Here is a 24,437-nt window from a genome sequence, read left to right as displayed (position 1 = left end):
CTGTGTATTAATTTTGCCCCCCCAACAGAAAAAGTCACGAGCCGCCACTGGTACAGACAAGAGACGGACAGACATACGATAGGCAAATGGAAACCTTTTTTCATACTGTATTTACAATACAATAAAAACAAAAACAAAAATATAAAAATAAGAAAGTCAAACAGGAAAATTAAAATAACATACAAATAATGAGTAAAAGAGAACCACAAGAAATAAATGAATAAAAAAGACAGAAAATAACACAAGAAGTGCACAAAGGCAAGAATGATAAAAAAGATTCAAGCAGGAAAGGAAAGAAAATAAATAGATATAAAAAAATAAGAGAAGATGAAAACCAGAAAATCAACAAATTCACCTTAGTGAAACACAAACTTAAAAAAACCTGATCAAAATAATAATAATAGTAATAATAATTTTATATCTAAAGTTATGCAACACAAAATGCGCAATTTGACACATGCCTACAGAAAACTGTAAAATTTTTGTTTTTTATGTTTAATGTTTATATTTATTACTAAAATAAGCAAAACGAATATTCAATGACCCTTTTTTCGCTTTGGTTTAGAATAAAGCGTTTTTAAAATACCCTCGCCACTTTTCGCTGCAGTATTTGAGGTTATGTTTACAAACAATGAAGCCTAAAGAAATGGAAAGTACGATAAAATCGAAGCATGTAGACACTCTATGCCGCGTTTGCCTCACGGCGTCCAAAAACCTAGTCAATTTGTGTACCCCCATCAACGAAAAAGTTTTAAACTTCAAGGAACAATGGCCCATTTTCGATATGCTCGAACGGGTAACGTTTCAAAAGGTAAGTCCGAGTTGTAAACATACACAAAAGTGCTTATCGTTACCATTTTAGGTTATTTTAAGCTCAAAATTCCCCTCCAAACTCTGCCAGATGTGTCTGAGTTTTCTGAAAATAGCGTATGAATTCCAGGAGCAGTTTTACAGTTCACAAAATCTTCTAGGAAAAGTGACTGAAGAAGTGCCGGTGGAAAAGTCCGAAATTTGTTGCAACAGAAAGGAGAGTGTTAGTGAGAAGCCACCCACTGAAGAGCGTCCAGTTGTTGCTGTGGAATTAATCTACGGTGATAACAAATTTGACTTGAATGATGTTCTTATTGTGGAAGATGAAAAAAGAGACAAAATCTCGTATGACGGTTTCCTGAAGAATTTGGGGTCAGAAGTGTCAGCTAAATTCATTCACAAACACGCCTCTCGAGTTCATAATGATGAAAACTGTGATGACTCAGTGGAAGTCATTTTAATTAATAGGAACGACACCAAGAGCGACGAAACGCCAATAGTAGAAAATTTTAAACCTAACAACACCCAGTGTGACAAAATTGATCCGGCTTGCTTAAAAGTGAACAAATACCCCAATGAGTGCAAAGTGGTCATTCAAGACGCACGCACAGATGCCGTTATTAAAACCCTGTACGAGTGTCCAGTGTGTACCAAACCTTTCGCAACTCTCAGTGACTTAGAAACCCACGTTGACTCTAAACACACGACTCAGAACTTCTTCATGTGTGAACAGTGTGGACACATGGCGCAAACCCGTTCACAGTTGTACCACCATATGGTAAAACACAAAGGAAAACGGTTCCATTGCAACTTCTGTGACAAAAAGTACGACTCAATTTCACACCTCAAAGTCCACCTTGACGTACACAAAAATGAAAGGCGGCACTTGTGCTACCACTGTGGCAAAAGCTTCAATTATGCTGTCTCGTTAAAATATCATCTACGACTGCACTACGACAAGAAATTTGTTTGTAATTATTGTGGCTTGAAATATCGCATGCCCAACACGTTAAAGCGGCATTTGCGGACGCACACGAAAGATAAACCTTATAATTGTGGGTATTGTCCTAAGAGGTTTTCGTCAAGGGGGGAACAAGTTTCACACGAAATGCTCCATACAGGGGTCAGGCCATTCCATTGCGAGTATTGCGGGAAGGGTTATATCAAACACGGGAATTTGAAAGAGCACCATTTGACTCACTCAGGGCCCCATCAGTGCAATTTTTGCTCAAAGACGTTTATAGATATGAAGTTTTTAAAAATACACATGAAGAGGGCACATAAGGACGATGACATTGTGGAGTTACCAATTGATTATTTTGTGTGATCGTAAATAAAGTTTCATTTTAATACGTCGTTTAGGGTTTGATTTTCTAAATTTTGGCTTGGAGGTTATGTTGACATACAATGGCCAACCGAATAAAGTGAAAATTTATTTATTGATTTAAACGATGATTTTCGTGCCACTGTTATTACTTCATTAACGCAATCTGTACAATCATTAAGTACTTTTCTTGTGAATATTTCAACCAGATTCCTGTCGTGTTTCGTGTATTGAATTAATTTGTCAACGTGTCTTTCACGTTTCAAGATTGGCTATTCTGGTTGTCATTTGTCATTCAAAAGGGGGCTGCGGTATCTACCCTGTCAAGCAAAATGGCTCACGTTGTAGGCCCCGAGGTGGTAAAATACGCGTGCACTTGCGGTCTTTTAAAATCAATCTCTTCGCTTTACTTTTGTCGCTATTGTTGCCAGCTCCGCTGCGGCTTCTGTGTTTGTCATGAGGTAAGAATTTTCTAATTTTTCCAAGTCTAACTGAAAATGCATAGGTGGACTCCCACTTCTGCGGGAAATGTTGCGAAAATTTACCCTCGTCCGAAGCTCGTTTGAAAAAAAATAGGTGTGGCAACTGCTACATCTGTCCTAGTTGTCAACAAGAACTGTCAACGCGCATCGGGTCCAAGGGCCCCTCGAATCCCGAAGACCCTAAATCCACCCCCAAGAAAATGTACTATTTGTCGTGTTTGTACTGTCGCTGGAGTTCTCGCGATGTGGGTATTCCAGACCAGTCGGCGGCGACTGGCGGCTGGCCTGACCGCGAAAATGTGAACGCGAATAGGCTGCAGGAGATCATTGAAATGTACAAGGCCATGGTTTTGGCGGAGAAGCAGCAGAAAGAAAAGGATAAGAAAAAGCAGCGAGGAAAATATTTGAGTTATACTGTAAGTTTGTGAAACATTGGGGCTGTTTGTAAATTTGTGTAATAGGATCGGACTGGAGTGACGGCGGCTGCGTTGCGGAAAAGAATCGGGCTTCCAGTGGACATTCAGCATTCGCTTTTAAAGGCTAAGCCAAAGGAGCCAGAGCCGGCGATTGCTAAAGAAGACGTGGAGGATTTGCCGGAAGAATTGTTGACAAAGCCTGTGAATTTAACAGAGGGTACGAAATTTCGCATTTAAAATTATTTATCTCACTTTTTGCGTTGTTAGTTACAACAATCGAACAGAGGTTGCTTCAGATTGATCTGCAGCCCACTACAGTGGAGAAATTATTCCCAGTTCATAAGCAGCTCTCCATTAAACGTTCCTTGCGTTGTCGCTCGTGCGAGCACAATGTGAGCAAGCCTGAGTATAACCCGAATTCTGTGAAATTCAAAATCCAACTATTCGCTTAGTAAGTTTAATTTATCGCACCAATGTAATTGTAATCGTCGTAATTCAGTTATCACGTCCCTGAAATTCGCATTGTCACGGTTGAACCTCTCCGAGCGGGCCGACCGTCTGAACTTATCATAAAGTTCACAAATCCAACTCAGCACCAAACTACGATCACTATTCTGTCTTTAGTCCTCTCAGGCGATGAGAGCGAAGTTAAAGAGGAAACAGGCGATCAGCCAAGTTTGCCACAAGAAGTAAGTTTCGGGTTTTTTAGTGTCAGTGCTTTATGGAAATTTCCAGAAACAACCACCATCATTGTCTAGCCAACCCAGCAGCTTATTGAGTCTCTCGTCGCGACAACCATCCATAACCATCAAACCCAGACCCGTTTCTCAAGAAGTAAATGCCGACGTCGCGATACCATCGAGTAAGGTGATTTTGCCGCCGCGAGATGACGCAGCGGAGTATGACGATTCAGGAGACACCCATAATATACAGGATGATCCTAAGTATGTATTTATTGTGTACTTAATTATATCAAATTAAAAAAAATAATAAATTTCTCCATATTTTTAATAGGTTGGTAGTGTGGAGAAAATCGAATAAGGCGTTTGTCAAGTTGTTGGTGACACCAAAGCAAGGTTTGGCTCTTAACAGTGAAATTGTGGCTGGATTCACTATGCAGCATATTTACACAAATACTATTGCTACAACTGTGGAGAATAGAGAGCCTGACAAACATGACCATAATATTAGGGTTTTTCTTACTTTGGGAAATTTGGTAGGGTTTGACTAAGACATAACCTATTTATTACAAGTATGCTTTAAGCAAGTAATCTATTTTTCTATAATTTATATTATTTAAGTTAATAAAATTGTGTAGCTTTTCTTAATATAATAATTCTAACATTTTATGGTTTTCAAATTCCCATCTCTCTCCAGTTGTTATTGAATGTCCTTCTATTTATCTGTTGTCTGTATCCAACAACAAAAAGCGTAGCCCCGCCCACCCACCCTGTCTCAATTGTGGTGATTTTTTTTATCATCAGAATTGAGACGGGGTGGGTGGGCGGGGTTTATGTTTTGCCCTTTTTTCTTAATATACATTGTACTCTTTGAACAACACGATACTCAAAAACATATTTTTAGTTTCTTGTAAAGCAATAAGTGTTTTGCAGTTAAGCTCCGCCCCCTTGGTTCACGGCGAATAAAAAAATCGTTACAATCGAGATAGGGCGGGTGGGCGGGTTTACATTTTGCCTTCTTGTTTGAATATGTGTAGACTTCTTTTCACAAGATGAAACTTATATGTTTAAAATGGAAAATTTGTATAAAGAACTATCGATTTTGCAGTTGGACTCCATCCCATAATTTCAAAATTCATATTTCCTTGGAAAAATGTACCATTTTAACCATATTCTAAGTTTCTTGTTGTGAAAAGATGTATATTAAGAAAAAAAGGAAAAATATAAACCCCGCCCACCCTCCCTATCTCAATTCTGATGATTTTTTATTCGTCGTAAGCCGAGAGGCGGAGCGTAAAATCCATATTTTCCTACCAGAAATTACCATGTGAAATATGTTCTTCAAGTAATCGTGTTATACAAAGAAAACTAAATGTATAAATTAAAAAAGAAAACCAAAAGAGAAGCCCCACCCATATCCGTTCGAAGCTCAATTGTGATGAATTTTTCATTCGTTGTCAGACCGAGGGGCGGAGCCTAATTGCAAAATCGATACTTTCCTACAAAAATTTACTATTTTAAACGTGTTTTACCTTTTTTTGTGAAAAGAAGACTACACATACTAAGAAAAAATGGCAAAATGTTGCCCTTGTTGTTAACTCTAACCAAAATTTGTCTGATAAAAATCGGTGACGCCATCTTACAATTTTGCATAATGTTAATTACAGAAATTCTAAAATTCTGACCGAATTTGTCGAAAGATTCCGGCAACTTAAAAATTCCGAAGATTCCACATATTTAAAAACTGAAAAGAGATACTGAGGTATGTAAAAATAATGAAAATCTGAAAGCTGTAAAGATTCCAAAGTTTCCAGTGGTTTGAAAGATTCAAAAAGTATAAAAGCTTTCACACTAGAAATTGCGAATATAAAGACACTTAAGATTCTAAATAAACTAAAGTTGTAATATAAAAAAGATTCTAGAAAAGATCCAATGGAATCTTAAAAACTTTAAAGAACTAGGGTCCTAGAAATTGCAGAAATTTTAGATTTTATAAAACTCCTAGTAATTCCAACGTGTTCAAAATTTCCATAGATTGGAAAGAGTCCAAAGAATCTAATGACTCTAATTATAAGGGGTCAAAAGCTAAAATTCTAGAGAAGTTCGAAAAAGCCAAAGGTTCTAGAATTTGTAAAAATCGCGCGAACTCTTAAAATGCCAAAGATTTTAAAAATTTCAAAGACTTTAAAAAAAAACAAAAATCTTAAAGACCTAAAAATCGTAAAGATCGCAAAAATGCTTTCTTTCTGAAGGCCTTGAACACCCTAATTATTATCTTATCAATCTTGGCGACTGTAAAGATTCCAGAGACTCCAAAAATTCCAAAGATTTAGACTCTTGAGATCTATAAATTTTACAATTAAGCTCCACCCCTCGGCTTACGACGAATAAAAAAAATCATCAGAATTGAGATAGGCCGGGTGGGCGGGGTTTATATTTTGCCCTTCTTTCTTAATATGCACAGCCGTCTTTCACAACAAGAAACTTAGAACATGGTTAAAATTTTTTGGAAGGAAACATGGATTTTGCAATTATGGGGCGGAGCCTAATTGCAACATCGATATTTCCTTATACAAATTTTCCATTTTAAACATATTTTAAATTTCATGTTGTGAAAAGAAGTCTACACATATTAAAACAAAAAGGCAAAATATATTTTTCTTACTTTGGGAAATTTGGTAGGGTTTGACTAAGACATAATCTATTTATTTTCAAGATTTCTATTTATCACAAGTATGCTTTAAGCAAGTAATCTATTTTTTCTATAATTTATATTATTTAAGTTAATAAAATTGTGTAGCTTTTCTTAATGTAATAATTCTAATATTTTATGGTTTTCAAAATCCCACCTCTCTCCAGTTGTTATTGAATGTCCTTCTGTTTATTTGTTGTCTCTATCCATTAGCAAAACGTAGCCCCGCCCAGCCACCCTGTCTCAATTGTGATGATTTTTTTATATCATTAGAACTGAGATGGGGTGGGTGGGCGGGGTTTATATTTTGTCTTTTTTTCTTAATATACATTGTACTCTTTGAACAACACGATACTCAAAAACATGTTTTTAGTTTCTCGTAAAGCAATAAGTATTTTGCAGTTAAGCTCCGCCCCCTTGGTTCACGGCGAATAAAAAAATCGTTACAATCGAGATAGGTCGGGTGGGCGGGTTTACATTTTGCCTTCTTGTTTGAATATGTATAGACTTCTTTTCACAACATGAAACTTACAACATGTTTAAAATGGAAAATTTGTATAAGGAACTATCGATTTTGCAATTGGGCTCCACTCCATAATTGCAAAATCCATATTTCCTTGCAAAAATTGTACCATATTCTAAGTTTCTTGTTGTGAAAAGATGGCTACGTATATTAAGAAAAAAAGGCAAAATATAAACCCCCTTCCCCCACCCTTCCTATCTCAATTCTGATGATTTTTTTTATTCGTCGTAAGCCGAGAGGCGGAGCTTAATTGTAAAATCTTTATTTTGCTACGATAAATCAGCATGTGAAATATGTAATCGTGTTATACAAAGAAAACTAATTGTATAAATTACTAAAGAAAACCAAAAGAGCCCCACCCATGTCCATTCGAAGCTCAATTGTGATGAATTTTTCATTCGTTGTCAGAGCGAGGGGCGGAGCCTATTTGCAAAATCGATTCTTTCCTGCAAAAATTTACCATTTTAAACATGTTTTACCATTCTTATTGTGAAAAGAAGACTACACATATTAAGAAAAAATGGCAAAATATTGCCCTTGTTGTTAACTCTAACCAAAATTTGTCTGATAAAAATCGGCGACGCCATCTTACAATTTTGCCGAATAAATGTAAAATATGCACAATGTTAATTACAGAAATTCTAAAATTCTGACCGAATTTGTCGAAAGATTCCAAATGTTAAATATTCTCACCCTTTCAAAGGATTTTAGGAATTTCAAAAAATTTAAAAAAGTTAGAGAAGCCGGCAACTTAAAAATTCCGAAGATTCCACATATTTAAAAATTGAAAAGAGATACTGAGGTATGTAAAAATAATGAAAATCTGAAAGCTGTAAAGATTCCAAAGTTTCCAGTGGTTTGAAAGATTCAAAAAGTATAAAAGCTTTCACACTAGAAATTGCGAATATAAAGACACTTAAGATTCTAAATAAACTAAAGTTGTAATATAAAAAAGATCCGATGAAATCTTAAAAATTTAAAAAAACTAGTGTCCTAGAAATTGCAGAAATTTTAGATTTTATAAAACTCCTAGTAATTCCCAACGTGTTCAAAATTTCCATAGATTGGAAAGACTCAAAAGAGTCTAAAGACTAAACAGTCTAAAGACCAAAAGATTTTAAAGCGTCTAAGGACTCTAAGGGGTCAAAAGCTAAAATTCTAGAGAAATTCGAAAAAGCCAAAGATTCTAGAATTTGTAAAAATCGCGTGAACTCTTAAAATGCCAAGGATTTTAAAAATTTCAAAAACCTTAAAGAAAACAAAAATCGTAAAGATCGGAAAAATGCTTTCTTTAATTTTTATAAATCTTAAAAGCACTGAAGGCCTTGAACACCATAATTATTATCTTATCAATCTTGGCGACTGTAAAGATTCCAGAGACTCCAAAAGCTCCAAAGATTTAGACTCTTGAGATCTATAAATTTTAGAAAATTTGAAAAAATTTAGAAAGTGTGGTAGATCAAGAGATCTTGAAAATATTGGAAAAGGTTGAATTTCAAAATTCTGGTATAACTCGAGCCTGATAATTTTAGAAATTTTGTTCTAAAAATTACAAAGTTTCCAAATGTTTGAAATATATAAAAGGTTTCAAAAATTCTAAAGACTCGACACATTCTAGGAATCTTAAAGTTTTCATACACTAGAATTTGCGAATTGTAAAGACACCAAAGATGGTAAATAAACTACAGTTTTAGGTTCTAAATAGAAGAAACATCCAACAAAGTCTTAAAAATTGTAAAGATCTTAGAACTATGAATGTTCCTAGAAATTATAAAAATTCTAAATTTTTCCCAAGATTGTTAAAACTCTCAGGACTCTGAAAACTCTAAAGATTCCAAATACTCTAAAGACTCAAAAGGTTTTTAAAATTATGTTCCAAATATTTCAAAGATTCTATAATTGTAAGAACCTCATGAACTAAAAATCGCAAAAATCTGAAGAATGCTTCCTTTAATTCTTATAAATCCTATAAGTATTAGGGGTCTTGAGCACCCCAATTATCACCTTATACATCTCAAAGATTCCAGAGATTCCAAAAATTTCAAAGATTTAAAGTCTCTTGGGGGTCTAGTAATTTTAGAACATCTGGAAATATCTAGAAAGTGTGAAGACCTAGAAATCTTGAAAACTGAGGAAAATGTTGAATTCTGGCATATCCGAAGACTGATAAAAAATTTACTCAATTCTAGAAATTCTAAACATTTTGCTTAATTTCGAGGATTCCAAGGGTGCCAAAACTCAAAAAAAAGGAAAAACTGACTTTTTTTCTTTTCTTAGCGGGAAATTTTAATTTCCAGTCACTACAATACGGTGATCTAATTTATGATAATCACCTCAAAAAGTAGGTCTACCGATTTGATTTAACCGGAGTCTGTTGGAGATTTTATTAAATCTTGGAAACTAAGTGAACTGTTGTGCAAATTTTTACATCTGAATTATTTTCTCACTTTTATTCTCTCTGCTGTGGTTTTTCTATGTGTTTTATGTTAACGTGAATTTAATCAGTTCTTATGAAGAAAAAAAGTGGGGTTGGTGGGACTGAAGCATGAGTAATACGTAAATTTGTAGAATCGATGAACAACAACCAGTTTACAACATAACTGTGGTAATACCCAACGCAACATGTGAAATGTGGCGCAATATAGTTGTTTTGGGGGTGATTTTTGAGGGTTCCTTCGAATAGGCTGAAATTTTGTATCGATAATCCTCGTATCGAGAAACTACCGAATATCAAATTTTGACTTGATTGGAGTATTTTTAAGCCCCAGTCTGCAAGGTTGTTTTGGGGATGGTTTTTAAGGGTTTCTTCGAATGGGTTGAAATTTTGTATCAACAATCTTCGTATTGAGAAATAAGCAAATGTCGAGTTTTGACTTGATTGCAGCATTTTTAACCCCCAGTCTGCAAGATAAACTGTGGTCTGCAAATTAGACAGGCCCCTGTTACTATCCATAACCAGGAAAGGATCCGGAAGATTGTTTGGATCCAACACCAGCAAAATGTGTCTTCGCACACGGTTCTCAGTACAAGGACCAGTTAAAACCCAGCAAAAGAGGAAACGTCAGAATAAAGACGCTGGACCTTTTCGCAAAAAAATAATACAAGGAAATCAATATTGCAAAATGATGAGATGTTAATAAAACCATTGTAAATATTCTTGTTGTTGTATAAATTTTTATTATTTTTATAATTAGAAACATTTTTGTTACCAACAGCTCGAGCAATTTGTATAGAATTATTTTATTTAAATAAAATCATTAAGTAAATAATTTTGTGTTTCCTTTAATGAAATAATCTAAAAATACAACTCAGCACTAAAGAACGCAGCAGAAAAGATAAGGAAAAGTAAACGAGAAGAAGGACCCAAACTAAGGCAGACAACTATAAACAAAAATAGAACGGAGAAAACCTTTCCCAGGAGTTTGGAAGAATGGCGAACCAAATAAAACCAGTAGTTAGAAAAGAAACAAACTTGGTTAAAGTTTATAGGGCCACACACATGGTCTTTTAATTCTAGTTTAATAATGTATTCACATTTTTAAGGGTAAGTATACGAGTTATCGTAAAAATATCAAACTTATTGTAAAAACTAGTTTTACAGTGTCTTATAATAAACAATCCTCAAAAAGAATTTTTGTAATTTTTGACAATTTAGTAACACTGATTTTATGATTAGAGGACGACGATTAAAATTTATGCATTCATCACTCTAGAAATTTAACAATGTCATCGTGAAAATTTATGAAATAGGGAGTTGAGTTTTAGGCTATTGTACAGAATGTTAAAACATTAATAGATAACTCAATTATTTAATTTATTGATTAAATAAAAATGGTTGTCTAACTAATTAATGATATTATAAAATTATATTAAGAAAATCTTAGCTGAAACAAATAGTATAGCATGATCTACCTATAGTTTAGTAATATGTACGTATTTTTATTTTAGTTTCTAAGTTTTATTACAAAATAAATAAATAAATAAATAAATAAATAAATAAATAAATAAATAAATAAATAAATAAATAAATAAATAAATAAATAAATAAATAAATAAATAAATAAATAAATAAATAAATAAATAAATAAATAAATAAATAAATAAATAAATAAATAAATAAATAAATTTGAGAACCAAATTTATCTAAGTGTGCTTCAGGAGCGAGGGAACTTCTGTTTAAATAGTTTTAGATTTGTTTGTTGTACAATGGTGTTTTTAACAGAACAAGCATCAGAACACCTCCAACAGTAACAATTCAAATAGTTATTTAAATATAAATTTGTCGATAAGATGGCACCACTATTCTTTTGAACGAAGATAAAATACACGATTACCACAATGTTTATGGTTAATATTATTTCATCTAAATATAGCTTCTAACATTTGTGTGGTGACGTTCCTCACATATCGTACGAGCTCTGCATTTAAACGTTTGTTTGGTGAGTCTAAAATAATAATATTTATGTGAATTTGGGATGAGTGGATGCAGCAATTTATACTTAAAAATTTCGTCTTTATGTCAACTTAATTAGTGCAAGTTTAATATATAATTAATAGACATATAATTTCATATAGTTTATGTAGTTGAATTACATCAGCTGTTGCTACTTTGCAGTCGTGAGTTATCGTTATCAACTTTCAATTATCATATAGGTTGGGAGGGGGGGATTCAGTTTAGCGTTTAGGTTCGACCCCCAGACGTTTTATTCTTTTCTGTTATCCATATCGTTTGTGTGTAATAGTTTGTTATTTTAGACTAAGTATCGGCCAGCTCTCTATTTTTCGAATGAAGTAAAAAATTGTACAGTTTTATTGAAATTACTGAAGATGCTCAACTTTGCTCGTTGTTTATGAAAATCAAAGTAGAAAAAAAATGTTATTTTATTGTGACTGCAGAAAGTGTAATATGATAAGTTGATAACCCAAACATCCCGCCAAAATTTGACATGTGAACAACATTTTACAACCGGCCAAAAAATTCAAATTTGGCTCTAACGGTTATCGCCAACAAAATGGAACCCTACGTTGTGTTTTTTTTAATGGCGGAATGCGTCCAAATGCAAAGTAGTGAACCCCAAGGTAGAAATCTAAATCAAACGCAAAATATGGATGTGAATACTCAAGTTATCACGATGTTCATGAACAGTTGGAAAAAAAAGGCTGTGTCGGGGTCCAAGTCTTAGATCACGGTAATGGGATCTAGGTCTGATCGAGCTTTCCTTGCTTGACTCAAAAAAAATTCTCTATTTTAACGGAAATTTGGGAATATAAAACTCTTATTATTGGTATCAAATTGCCCCTTCTCAAATTGATATACGTGTTCTTGCAAGAATGTTGATGACGTCATCACAAAATTTTGTAATGGAAACACTGGTTTGAACATGGTTATTTACCTTTACTGTTACGATTACATACACAACTTTATTTTAACCTATACTGGTTATCATAAAAAATAAAATTCGCAAAATTAAATTTTTAATTCTTTGAAAACTGTGGATTTGTTATATTGTACTTCAGATCTGTCTAAATAACTGTCGACCAATTTTTTTAATTTGTAGCAATATCGAAATCTCTTTTAACTCGGTTCCGGTTTGAATAAAAAAAATAGATTAAAATAGGTTCTTCGACACTATATTGAGGAGCAAAACTTTTTAGTAAAAGCCTTATGTTTGGACTTCGTTTTATTTTAGAGGTCTAGAGGAGATGTACCGACCGACGACCGAAAGCTACTACGACGATAATGGGGGTTAACTGACGTTTAAGTTCATTTGAACTCACTTTTAGTTTTGTCTAAATTTTCAAATAACCTGCTGTACCTTATACTGGAAAGTAAAATCGATCGGTGAAAAATTAAATGATTTGTTTTAACTAGTAAATTTGAATCAACACTGTTTCCACTTCCCGTTTGATGAATGCGTAATTTCATGTTTTCTCAGCGTTTTGTAGCTTGTATAAGGCGACAATTTAGGTCCCCCGTTTCCGTGTGTCTGCCACCAGTTTGTCTGTTGGGGTCCTTATTAGACACATAATTTCCGTAATTACTGGATCATTGGAGTTTCTTAGCTGTATTTTAAGACTATCGTGTTGATCATTAAACACTAAACAAAATTGTGTGTTTTCATCAAAAGTTTGTTGAGTCATCTCAAAATTTTAGTTGGTAAATCCTATTTAAAATTTAAAAATAAGATACTTCTATAGTTGTGATAAGCCAATAAGCCTTTATTATTTACTTCAGATTGTTAGATTTCAGAAAAAACTTCAACAAGTTTGAAGAAAATATGAAAGTTTATCTGAAGTATACGAATCTGACTACTCTGAAATCTTGAAAATCTTTTAAGGCCAGTTATCGAAAGCATGGTAAATCGATAATCTTCAAATATCACATACATGTACCATGCATATACCGCTATTCAAATCATACCCGAACAGATTTTTGGAAACAAATTTTGCTAAACAAATGTTATTTAAAACGGAGAAATGATGTTACCCTCTGATATATTAGATCCAACAGAAAATCCAATAAACATTTCTGAAATTTTTAGGAGCTAATCTTCCATTCGTGTTGGTTATTTGAAGAGATACAGCAGAAATGAACTCACATCTATGGAAAATTCTCAATAATGCAGCACTTTCTTCCATTCTAATAATTTTTGTTAAATTTTATTTGTAGTGCCTACTTTAAAATTTTGAACAATATACCATGTGATTATATTAAATATATTAAAATTAAAACGTTTCAAGATTATAAAAAGTTAATAGTGGATCTTAGGTACGAATGTGTTCAAAGTATAATCTTAATAAGTTAGGCCAATTTTTTTCATAAATATGTGTTTGTTAAGAAAAATTACGCCCACACAATTTAGTTAGCAACGAACTCCTAAATATTAATATTTAATACAATTAAAAAAGATAACGCATTCAAACCGCCAGCACCCGCACCCTATCCCCACTCCTCCGCTTCCCACTCCATTATTAGTCGAGTGGAAGGGGAACGCTTATCGGGTATATGTACTCCAGCTCGTCGCTACCTATTCTGTTTATCCTCTGCTTGCACGATAAGGTTTTCCAAGATGTATAAAATTTTGCCTTTCGCCGCCAGTGTGGAATTTGCGCTGCCAAATTTACCGGTGGAGATTTGGGCCAATATCCTAAGGTAAGTTGTGTTTTTTATTTTTGTTATCATATTTTACTAATATTTTGTTTTTTCAGGTGTTTGGACCCTTCTTCGCTCCTAACTGCTGCCAGATCCAACGACCTATGGGACCGTATCACTCAAGGAGACCCAGTCTTGAGGAAGACCGTCAGGGATCAGCTAGTGTTGGAAAAACGAAGACGCCGAGAGGAGATGCTGAACCCTGGACTGTTGCTATCCATAACCAGGAATGGATCCGGAAGATTGTTTGGATCCAACGCCAGCACAATTCTTCGGACACAATTGTCAGCACAAGGACCAGTTAAAACCTACCTAAAAAGGAAACGCCAGAATAAAGACGCTGGACCTCTTCGCAAAAAAATAATACAAGGAAATGAATATACCAAAATGATGAGATGTTAATAAAACCATTGTAAATATTCTTGTTGTTGTATACATTTTTATTATTTTTATAATTAGAAATATTTTTGTTACTAACAGCTCGAACACATTGTATAGAATTATTTTATTTAAATAAAATCATTAAGCTAATAATTTTGTGTTTCCTTTAATGAAATAATCTAAAAATACAAATCAGCACTAAAGAATGCAGCAGAAAAGATAAGGAATAGAAAACGAGAAAAAGGACACAAACTGAGGCAGGCAACTATAAAGAAAAATAGAACGGAGAAAAATAAAACCAATAGTTAGAAAAAAAAAAAAACAAAAGAAAAATGGGGAGACTCAATGAAAATAACAAACGTATGAAACATTAGCCGGAGTGGGGTTTGAACCCACGTTTCCCGGCTTGTCGGGCGGATGTCTTGACCACTAAACTATTCAGAATTATTTCTCTTCGTTTACCACGGTTATTGTACCTCCATAATTGAAAAAAACAGAAACATTTTATCAAGATTTGCACAAACTAAAAATCGGCAGTATATCCCAAGCAAAGCATAGAATCTCCAAAATCATAAATAAGCAATAAGGAATTGCAGCAGGCGCTGAAGCAAATGAAAAATAAGCCATAGAAAAGTACATGATACCTTTAATACCTGTCTTACTTAAGGAAGGATGTCACAAGAAATATCAGGGTCAAGATTTTTTTGCAATAACAAAATTGACATCGTAATAATGAACGCAAAAAAGTAGGTACATAGTCTAATCCTGTCATACTCTATTTTGTATTTTGAGCATTTATTTTAACTTAAAGTAACACTATCGCTTCCATTAGAGGCATCCAGGTTTTTGGAAAAATAAAGTTGTATAACATGTTGCAATTAAATTTTGAAAGTGCAAAACCGAATGCCATTTTAAAGTTAACGAAGCATGAATAAGTAAATTTATTTTATTGATGAAATCAGGAACGGCCCACTCCATTTCCCCGAACATTTGAGAATATACTACTGTTATTATTAGTATTACGTTGCTCCTAACCAAAATATTGATGACGTCATTACAAAATTTTGTAATGGAACACCTTACTTCAAACATAAGCATATTATACTTCTTTACCTATATTTTAACAATCCGCAGTTACCTTTTTTTAACTTGTAGTTGTCAGAAAAAATCGCAAAATTAAATTTTATAACCCACATTTTTATTATAACATTTGAAGCAAAAATATTTACGGAATAAGTTTGTACTATTAAATCAAATTTTCAGTGCTAGCACCCATCATGCGCTCTGATTCGGACTCCGATAGCCAGGAAGAAGATGAAAAACTGAAAAAACTGAAAGAAGAAATCAGGCAAATAGAGGAAAGGAAAATAAGAAGAAAATTATTAAAAAAACAAAGCTTAGCGACATCGAACACGCCATCACCCGAAATAAGTTGTTCGTCTTCAAAAAAGGTAACTTTACATGACTTTATTATAATTCGGGTGGACATTTTTTTCTTTTATATTTTCTTCTACAGCTAAATATAAACGTTGACAAAGACAGGAATAAAGGGAATCCTGGCTCATCAGTACAAGTTACCAGTAACAATAACCTATGTTTAGAAGATAAGGTAAAACACATCATACTGTACATCTTTCAATATATATTTTCACAGTTCTTGATGGGTTTTCTCTTTCTAATAGAAGCTGGTATTTTTGAGCCGTATTTTGCAAACTACGAGAAGTGAAATCCATCATTTGAAACTGTAAATATTCATTTTTGCACACTTGCTGAAAAATAAGGTTTATTCGACGAATACCAAAGATTTCTTGAGGAAATTTTATTTAATGCAGCCAGCACAATTTGAAATTTGTATAAGAAATGATATATTTTTAATTTATTGTTGGAAAGTGTTTTGACTAAACCCACAAAATGTAAAATTTTTCAGGGTCAACAAGATCGATTTCGCACATATAAAAAACTTCCTGGAGCTGTTGATCATGGCAAAGAATATGAACAAATGATGTGTGCATTCTACGCTTTAACACTGATTACGCGTGATGATGTGGAAGATTTTGAAATGACTACTAACAACAAAGAATATGGAGTTTTTGATGATATTGGACTCACAGTTACGTTCAAGAACACGAAAAGACGGATTTATCTCATTCAACTCAAACACAAAGAAGGAGGGAAGTTCATCACTACTAACAATTTACTTAATCAAAAGAATGACTTCGGCGTTCAAAAATATTTTAATTCTATATCATCTCTTAATATCACGGAAGACGTTGTTTACATTGTCTCTACAAATTCTTCTACGTATATTAAGCAAAATAAGCAAATATCGCCAGATATTGTTCTTGAAGTGCGTGATTGTATTGAATATGAAGACCTACTACTCAACGTCCAAGAAAGAAAATCAAGTACTATTTTTCAAATTGTACAAAAACTAGAGGACAAAAATCAAATGTTTTATTTTTTTACGGAGCAAAATAACATACATAACACCAAAGTTAGCGTGCAAAAAATGTTATACGAGTTGATGCAGTGTAACATTTACGACTCTTTCATGCATTTCATGAGCGAATGGTGGTCAAAAAGCTTTGTTTTAGCGAAAGACGATGTCATCGCCAAATTAGCAGAATTAGTTGTCTCACCTTACCTTAAAACTTTAACAGGCGATAAAAAAAATGCCAAAACCGAAAATCTTAGGAAAGCAATAACGAATTTTTCGTTAACGATTGTGAAAAAAACCGACGAAAATATAATCGAAAATATATGGCCGACTGAGAGTGTTACGGATGACGAATTTAAAAAAACCAAAGAGAAATTTGGACTAAAGATAGCAGAACAAATGAAAATTTTATGGTTTTTAAATAAAATCCCGCTGGTTATAAAAGTGGACGATTTAAATAAAGCAGCAATCAAATGTGCAGTAAAGCTAATAGACAAAAGTGCAGACAAGAAAAAAATCATTTTGGAGGGAAATGTAACAAAGTGTGAATTTGATGGAATGCAAGTGTTCCAATATTTATCTGATTTGATACAAAAGTGTGAAAGCGAGAAGTGTTGCCGTAGTGTTCTGGAGAGTTTTGAGGTGTCATTGCAGGGAAGAGAGCCAATTTGTTTAGAAGAATTTATTAACATTGACAGCGAAATTTCGCAATATATCGGACTCGGCGAACTACTGAAAATGTCTCAAACAAATTTCATCATCGGAAACGAACGAGAAGATTTGCCTGAATTAAACATACCAAGAAATGTCTCAACCATTTTCGTAAACACAAACAACATTTTGAGTTTTTACGAATCACAAAGATTCCAGACAGTGGTAATAATGAATTGTGACCCAGCATTTAAACATAAATTCCAAAAACTTAAAAATTTCAGTTGTGTCGAAATTTCCGACTACTTTTACCAACAACAGGGTGAAAACGAAAATATCATTTTGTTGTCAACAAAAAGTAAGTGTACGCATGCTGAATTTACTCGAGTTTGCGAAATGTCTAAAAAATCGAACGTATATCTATTTCAAACGTTTAATGACGAATCTTGTGTTTTACTTGCCAAAAAAGGACATGATTTACCGGCGAATCTTTTAGATAAATCCCGAAGTATAGAGGAAAAAAATGTCTTAAAATATTTCGACAACCCACTTAACGCAATTTGTGCTGCACCCGGAATGGGTAAATCAACACTGATGAAAGTTCTTTACAATAATTGTCCTTCGCACTATTGGGCAGTTTATGTTGATTTGATTAATTATAATGCGTTTTTGGCGACAAAACCAGACTCGAAAGCAATGTGGAATTGCTTTTTAAGAAACGAAGGAACAAAAGACACAGATGTGAAAAAACAATTTAAGAGCATTTTTCGTAAAAATAAAAAGATGTATTTATATCTTGATGGACTGGATGAAGTGGACAGTAGTTACGTTAATTCTGTTTTAGATTTTGTCAAGGAAGCGTCCTCAGATGGTATCAATGTTTGGATTTCATCAAGAGAAAACCTACGCCAAATGATATCGCAAACTTTAAATGTGGTACCAATAGAAATACAAGAATTAAGTAAAGATCAACAAGAAAAGTATATATACAACAAACTAAAAGAAAAATACCGAAAAGAAGAAATAACGATAATCTTAAAAGCAACATATAGTAGTGCAGATCTTAATAATAGTCAACAGTTGCTAGGAATTCCGTTACAGTTGCACATAATCACAGAGATGTTTCTCAACAACGACGACGCTTATAGGAAAATTGAAGAAAAAGATATCTTTGTGTTAACACAAATGTATAAGCTATTTTTCGATGGGAAAATGACATCTGCTCTTAATAAAATCGTCGCTGAAAAGCAGATACATCAAATTGGACACATCAGAGCGTTGCTAAAACAATATGAAACTGTAGCTTTGAAAGCGTGTTTAAACAGTATAGACTTTGGGAAACTGAATCTAAATTCAAAGGAATCCGAAGAGTTCATAAAGGATATAAAAGAAAATGGCGACAAATACGGAATAATCAAGAAAATAAGTGAGAACGATGACGTAGTATTCGACCATCAGACTTACGCAGAATATTTTGCATGCGTCTGGTTGAAAAATAACACAGAAAAAATAGTTTTGTTAAAGAAAGATTTTTTTTCTCCTAGATATAATAATTTGCGGTTGATGTTTGACGTAATGTTGGCGGAAAATAATCCGTTGCATCTCTCTGTTTTATACAAAAATACACATCAGTTTGAAAAATATATAGACCAGATGAACATAAAAGATGCAGGCGGTCGAACGTCCTTACATCTTATATGTACATACGGAATGAAGTATCGTCTTTCTCATCCGTATCAAAGGTATTTCTTACATAAAGAGGACCTTGTAACACCTAATCGAGAACTAGACTGTTATGTATTTATGGCAAAAACTCTTGCCCAAAAACAGTTTGATGCGAAAAACAAAGACGATCTGTTCAGTTTTGATTACTTGGATTATTGCCTTGAAGCAAATTGTCTGTATCCTATCGAATTATTTTTAGAACTAAAACTGTTGGACTTTGTTGGTATAAAAGAAACCATTTTTGGGTACTATGACGCAGCCACTTTGGCCTATTATTCAGCACAAATGGGTTATCCAAATCTATTTTGTGCGGTCATTTTAGCAAAACCACAGCTCGTGCACAGGATGATACGAGAAAAAAATTTACTCCAATCAACAATTAGTGGTTTCAAGAAGGAAACGAAAAACGCATCTAAGTCGCTAGAGAACTACAAATGTATAGTAAGTTTTTTGAGCTGCAGCGGTTTTGATATCAACGCCCCTGATCAACACAATAAGATACCTTTAGCACGTGCTTGTGAAACTGGTGATTATGAAATAACAAAAATATTGTTAGAGTGCGGCGCTTCCGTGAACGTTCTGGACATAGATAACATGAACATGTTACATTACGTATCGAAATTGCAAAAACGTAATCCAGACATATTAAAATTATTTGTTGAGATAGGTATCGAAGTAAATGCTCAAGACTAAAACGGGGTGACCCCTTTACAACTTGCCTGTGGACATGGTATTTATGAAAATGCAAAAATGTTGTTAGAGTGCAGCGCTTCCATAAACATTGTGGATAAAGACAACAACTCGTTGCATTATGCATCACAGTCAAGGCAAGGCAATCCAAATATAACGAAACTATTGATTGAGAAAGGCATCGACGTGAATTTGCAAAATAATAATGGAATGACAGCTTTACAAGTTTCTTGCCAGTCAGGTAATTATGAAAATTCATTAATGTTACTAGAATGCGACGCTTTGATGAATATTAGAGATAATGAAGACAACAATGCTTTACATCATGCGTCAAAATTATGGGAAGATAATCGAGATCTTTTAAAATTGTTGATCAAAAAAGGCATCCACATAGATGCTCAAAACAAATATGGGGAAACGGTTCTACAACTTGCATGTTTGAAAGGAGATCAAGAAATTGTAGAAATGGCGTTAGAACACAACGCTTCCGTGAATATTTCGAACGAAGGTCTTAGCAACGCGTTGCATTATGCATCAAGATCTTGGTGGAACAATCGCGATATAATAAAATTACTGATCAAAAAAGGCATCGAAGTAAACGCTCAAAATGAAAATGGAACGACGTCTTTACAACTTGCTTGCGGAAACGGTGATCTTGAAATTACTAAAATGTTGTTGGAATTTGGCGCTTGCATAAACATTGTCGACAAACAAAACCACACTGCATTGAATTATGCCTCAAAACTGTCAACCGACAATCGAAGTATAATAAAATTACTGATCAAGAAGGGCATCAACGTCAGTGCTGAGAGCAAAAATGGGACTACAGCTTTACAGTTTACATGTTTAAATGGAGTTTATGAAAACACAAAAATGTTGTTAGATTTCGGCGCTTCTGTAAACATTGTGGACAAAAGCAACAATAACAATTTATTACATTTTGCAACAGCATCACGGCGAACTACTCGAGGTATAATACGACTGTTGATTAAAAAAGGCATCGACATAAATGCGAAAAACAAAAATGGAATGACAGCTTTACAACTTGCGTGTGAACGAGGTGTTTATGCAAATGCCAAATTGTTGTTAGATTGCGGCGCCTCCATCAACATTTTGGACAAAGGCAACAATAACGCTTTGCATTTTGCATCGAGTTCAAAGTATGACACTACGGATATAGTAAATTTACTGATTACTAGAGGCATTGATGTAAATATCCAAAATAAAAGTGGGGCTACAGCCTTACATCTTGTTTGCGAAAAAGGCTCCCATGAAAGTGCACACATATTGTTAAAGTACGGGTCTTCCATCAATGTTGTGGACAAAGACAACTGCAGTGCCTTACATTATGCATCAAGATCTTGGACAGACAATCGAAACATCATAAAGCTTTTAATTGAAAAAGGTATTGACGTAAATATCCAAGACGAAAATGGGACTACAGCTATACAATTTGCGTGCAAGAATTGTGATTACCAAATTACAAAAATGTTATTAAAATGCGGCTCTTCAGTAAACGACGTGGACAAAGAAAACAGCAACGCTTTACATTATGCAGCAAAGGCAGAATGCGAGAATGAGGATATTATTGAATTATTGATAGAGAAAGGCATCAATGTAAATTCTCAGAACAAAAATGGTACCACAGCTTTGCATCTTGCTAGCGAAAATGCTGATTTTGATATAGCCCAAACATTATTAGAATCCGGCGCTTCCGTAAACATTTTGGACAAAGATAACAACAACGCTTTGCATTATTACGTAAGGAGCAAGAAACGGCGTATAAGAAACTTATGGAAGAAAAGTGCGCAACATTGTGAGGGAGCTTTACTGCTTGCACGCGAACAAGGCATGTCTGAAAGCAGCTTAAGTTTACTTTTTCTAAAAGACCATTTCATTAATGTTTCAAAGAAAAAACAGAAGATAAGCTTGGAGAACGGTACTGTAGACATAATAACATTATTGGTTGAGAACGGCATCGACGTAAATGCTAAAAATAAAAATGGAACGACACCTTTACAACTTGCATGTAAGCACACTGTGTATGAAAAAGTGGAAATGTTGTTAACTTGCGGCGCTCTCACTAATCTGATGGACGAAGAGAACAACAATGCTTTACACTATGCATCAAACTCGGAATATGAGAACCAACATATAATAAACTTACTGATCCAGAAGGGCGTCGACGTGAACGCTCAAAATAAATACGGAACGACGGCGTTACAACTTGCTTGCAAAAACGGGGTTTATGGAAACACAGAAATATTATTAGAGTACGACGCTTCTATTAAGATCACGGATGAAAACAACCAAAGTGCACTACATTATGCATTAGAATCAGAGGCGGACAATCAATGTGTAATAAAGTTGTTGATTGAGAAAGGTATTGATATAAATACTAGAAGTGAAAATGGGACCACAGCATTACAACTTGCATGTAAAAAAGGTGTTTATGACTTAGTAGATATGTTACTAGAGTTCGGCGCTTCCGTAAACACTTTGGACAAATGCAATAACAATGCGTTACATTATGGATTGTGGGCAAGAGGAGATAATAGAAGAATATTAAAACTACTGATAGAAAAGGGTGTTGACATCCGCGTACAGAATAAAATTAAAGTGGCAGCTTTTCAACTCCTATAAACTATTACAGCTTTTTCCAGTGAAGAATAAGCAATACATTATTTTATAATACAGTGTATTTTAGATAATTTCGATGGAATGCGTTTCCTAAATAAATTGAAAGTTGTAATTTTGAACTTATATAAAATTAAATTATGCCACACTCTACCAACAATTTCAAGCAACGAGTATTTCTGTACTATGTTTGTCGTTTTTATTGAAACACCATCTGTTGATTTTGCTTAAAATTTATCAATTGGTGACAGCTTTCGGTTGATTGTGAACAGCTGTTAGTTAGAAAATTGTTTCAATATGAACTTTGCCCGATTTACGATCAACATGCGGTGTTTCACGAGAAATGGTAAAGACATTTCATTGTGTGGAGTGTTTCAAAAATGATGGAAAAGCTCGATGGTACGTTGTCAAATTTTATATGCATGATATGAATATCGTGTAGATGGTAAAATACTAATCAAACTTTGTCTAATCATCTCCACCAACAAAGTGATGACGTGACCTCAAAATTATACATAGTAAATGTGTTTTAAATTTTACCTATATAAGGTATATTCTTTTTTTTTTCAGTCATTGATGTTGGTTTGAAATTTGTCTAACTGATCTCACATTTGGGATCAACAGTAATTATAGCTGTTGAAGCAAGTTAGGCAATTTTGTAAAAATTCCAAAATAATTAAAAAACGGATAGTTTAACCTTAAAATAAATTCAATAGTTTAGTCAGATTTTTACAAGTCACAGAGTTCCTGGATATTAAGGTATTAATACATATTTGAGACAATTAAAAAAGATAACCCATTCTAAAATTGACAACGTCGGCACCCTATTCCCACTCTTCTGTTTCCCACCCCTCCGTTAGTTTATCCTCTGCTTGCATGATAAAGTTTTCCAAAATGTATAAAATTCTACCTTTCGTCGTCGCTGTTGAATTTGGGTTGCCAAACTTGCTGTTGAAGCTTTGGGCCATCATTTTGAGGTAAGTTATATTTTTACTTTCCTTACTATTCTTTACTCATCTTCTGTTTGTTTCAGGTGTTTGCTTCCTCGCTTCTAACTGCTGCCAGATCCAACGACCTGTGGAAAAGCATCACCCAAGGAGATCCAGTCTTGAGGAAGACCGTCAAGGATCAGCTAGTGTTAGAAAAACGAAGATGCCGAGAGGAGATGCTGAATCCTGGACTCTTGCTATCCATAACCAGGGATGGATCTGGAAGACTGTTTGCATCCAACGCTAGCAAAATTCTTCGGACACAGTTTTCAGTACAAAGACAGGTTAAAACCCAAGAAAAAAGGGAACGGCGTCAGAATAAGATCTCTTCGCAAAAAATAATACAAGGAAATGAATATTGTAAAATAATGAGATGTTAATAAAACCATTGTAAATATCCTTGGTGTTGTTTTAATTTTTATTTTATCTGAGGGAGATTTTTTGAGGTGGCCACCAGCAAGCAATCGGACATCGAGATCACCCAAAATTTGGGCACTACATGGAGGGAAGAACAATGCTGTAACAATTCAAAAATCAAGAATTTTCTACATTACTCACAATAAAAAAAAGTAAAGGGTGCGGTAGGAGAAAAATTAGTACGTATGCATTTAAACTCCATTAACCTCTAACACCACATTGAGCTTTTTGGGAGAATTAAGATGTCTCCAATTATTATTATTTTGTGCCAACTGTCTTCAACTGTTCACTTCACTTCTGGCTGTCGAACGTGTCGGACGTGTTTTCGGTGGTCTGCGGTGTTAGAAGTGATGTAGTGTGTGAGTCGGGGAAAATTTTTCGAAGATTCTTCGGGACCGGTGGGGGAGTCAGGAATAGGTTGGGGGGGGTT

The 24,437-nt window shown here is 34.1% G+C and overlaps 4 protein-coding genes across 5 annotated transcripts; all 4 read left to right on the top strand.

Annotated features, from left to right (window-relative positions):
• Window positions 1-426: 426 nt before the first annotated feature.
• LOC135129362 (zinc finger protein 415-like) lies at window positions 427-2,166 on the top strand. The gene is made up of 2 exons (XM_064056511.1): window positions 427-811; window positions 863-2,166. The coding sequence occupies exons 1-2, from the start codon at window positions 632-634 to the stop codon at window positions 2,135-2,137; spliced, it is 1,455 nt and encodes a 484-aa protein (XP_063912581.1). The 5' UTR covers window positions 427-631; the 3' UTR covers window positions 2,138-2,166.
• Window positions 2,167-2,417: 251 nt separating this feature from the next.
• LOC135129534 (dynactin subunit 4) lies at window positions 2,418-4,376 on the top strand. Its single transcript, XM_064056699.1, has 7 exons — window positions 2,418-2,595; window positions 2,640-3,032; window positions 3,078-3,249; window positions 3,300-3,483; window positions 3,532-3,721; window positions 3,768-3,976; window positions 4,047-4,376. Exons 1-7 carry the CDS (start codon window positions 2,467-2,469, stop codon window positions 4,261-4,263), a joined length of 1,494 nt encoding a protein of 497 aa, XP_063912769.1. The 5' UTR covers window positions 2,418-2,466; the 3' UTR covers window positions 4,264-4,376.
• Window positions 4,377-11,222: 6,846 nt separating this feature from the next.
• Window positions 11,223-19,967, top strand: LOC135129470 (uncharacterized). Of its 2 annotated transcripts, XM_064056620.1 has the most exons (4): window positions 11,223-11,366; window positions 15,725-15,912; window positions 15,978-16,070; window positions 16,389-19,967. In XM_064056620.1, the coding sequence occupies exons 2-4, from the start codon at window positions 15,739-15,741 to the stop codon at window positions 19,965-19,967; spliced, it is 3,846 nt and encodes a 1,281-aa protein (XP_063912690.1). In that variant the 5' UTR covers window positions 11,223-11,366; window positions 15,725-15,738. The 2 variants fall into 2 exon arrangements, 1 of the variants encoding a protein (XP_063912690.1); XR_010280585.1 differs by lacking the exons at window positions 15,725-15,912; window positions 15,978-16,070; window positions 16,389-19,967 and adding exons at window positions 14,027-14,080; window positions 14,137-14,598 and having other exon boundaries at window positions 11,236-11,366.
• A 57-nt stretch (window positions 19,968-20,024) lies between these two features.
• On the top strand, window positions 20,025-23,989 carry LOC135129471 (ankyrin-3-like). Its single transcript, XM_064056621.1, has 2 exons — window positions 20,025-23,578; window positions 23,635-23,989. Exon 1 carries the CDS (start codon window positions 20,025-20,027, stop codon window positions 22,605-22,607), a length of 2,583 nt encoding a protein of 860 aa, XP_063912691.1. The 3' UTR covers window positions 22,608-23,578; window positions 23,635-23,989.
• Window positions 23,990-24,437: the final 448 nt, after the last annotated feature.

The sequence above is a fragment of the Zophobas morio genome, unplaced genomic scaffold (assembly GCF_036711695.1).
Source record: "Zophobas morio isolate AGI-343-1 ecotype UQ-CSIRO unplaced genomic scaffold, CSIRO_AGI_Zmor_V1 ptg000016l, whole genome shotgun sequence".
In the NCBI taxonomy this organism is placed as follows: domain Eukaryota; kingdom Metazoa; phylum Arthropoda; class Insecta; order Coleoptera; family Tenebrionidae; genus Zophobas; species Zophobas morio.
The sequence above is the reverse complement of the archived record's forward strand: the minus strand, read 5'-3'. Positions and strand labels throughout refer to the sequence as shown.

Bases quoted from the DNA above. Each gene is read 5' to 3' on its own strand.
- LOC135129362 (XM_064056511.1), top strand. From the start codon at position 632: ATGAAGCCTAAAGAAATGGAAAGTACGATAAAATCGAAGCATGTAGAC. The intron at 812-862 runs GTAAGTCCGAGT...TTACCATTTTAG, and splicing joins AACGGGTAACGTTTCAAAAG to GTTATTTTAAGCTCAAAATT.
- LOC135129534 (XM_064056699.1), top strand. From the start codon at position 2,467: ATGGCTCACGTTGTAGGCCCCGAGGTGGTAAAATACGCGTGCACTTGC. The intron at 3,033-3,077 runs GTAAGTTTGTGA...TTTGTGTAATAG, and splicing joins GAAAATATTTGAGTTATACT to GATCGGACTGGAGTGACGGC. The intron at 3,484-3,531 runs GTAAGTTTAATT...GTCGTAATTCAG, and splicing joins AAAATCCAACTATTCGCTTA to TTATCACGTCCCTGAAATTC.
- LOC135129470 (XM_064056620.1), top strand. From the start codon at position 15,739: ATGCGCTCTGATTCGGACTCCGATAGCCAGGAAGAAGATGAAAAACTG. The intron at 15,913-15,977 runs GTAACTTTACAT...TTTCTTCTACAG, and splicing joins GTTGTTCGTCTTCAAAAAAG to CTAAATATAAACGTTGACAA. The intron at 16,071-16,388 runs GTAAAACACATC...AAAATTTTTCAG, and splicing joins ACCTATGTTTAGAAGATAAG to GGTCAACAAGATCGATTTCG.
- LOC135129471 (XM_064056621.1), top strand. From the start codon at position 20,025: ATGTTGTTAGAGTGCAGCGCTTCCATAAACATTGTGGATAAAGACAAC.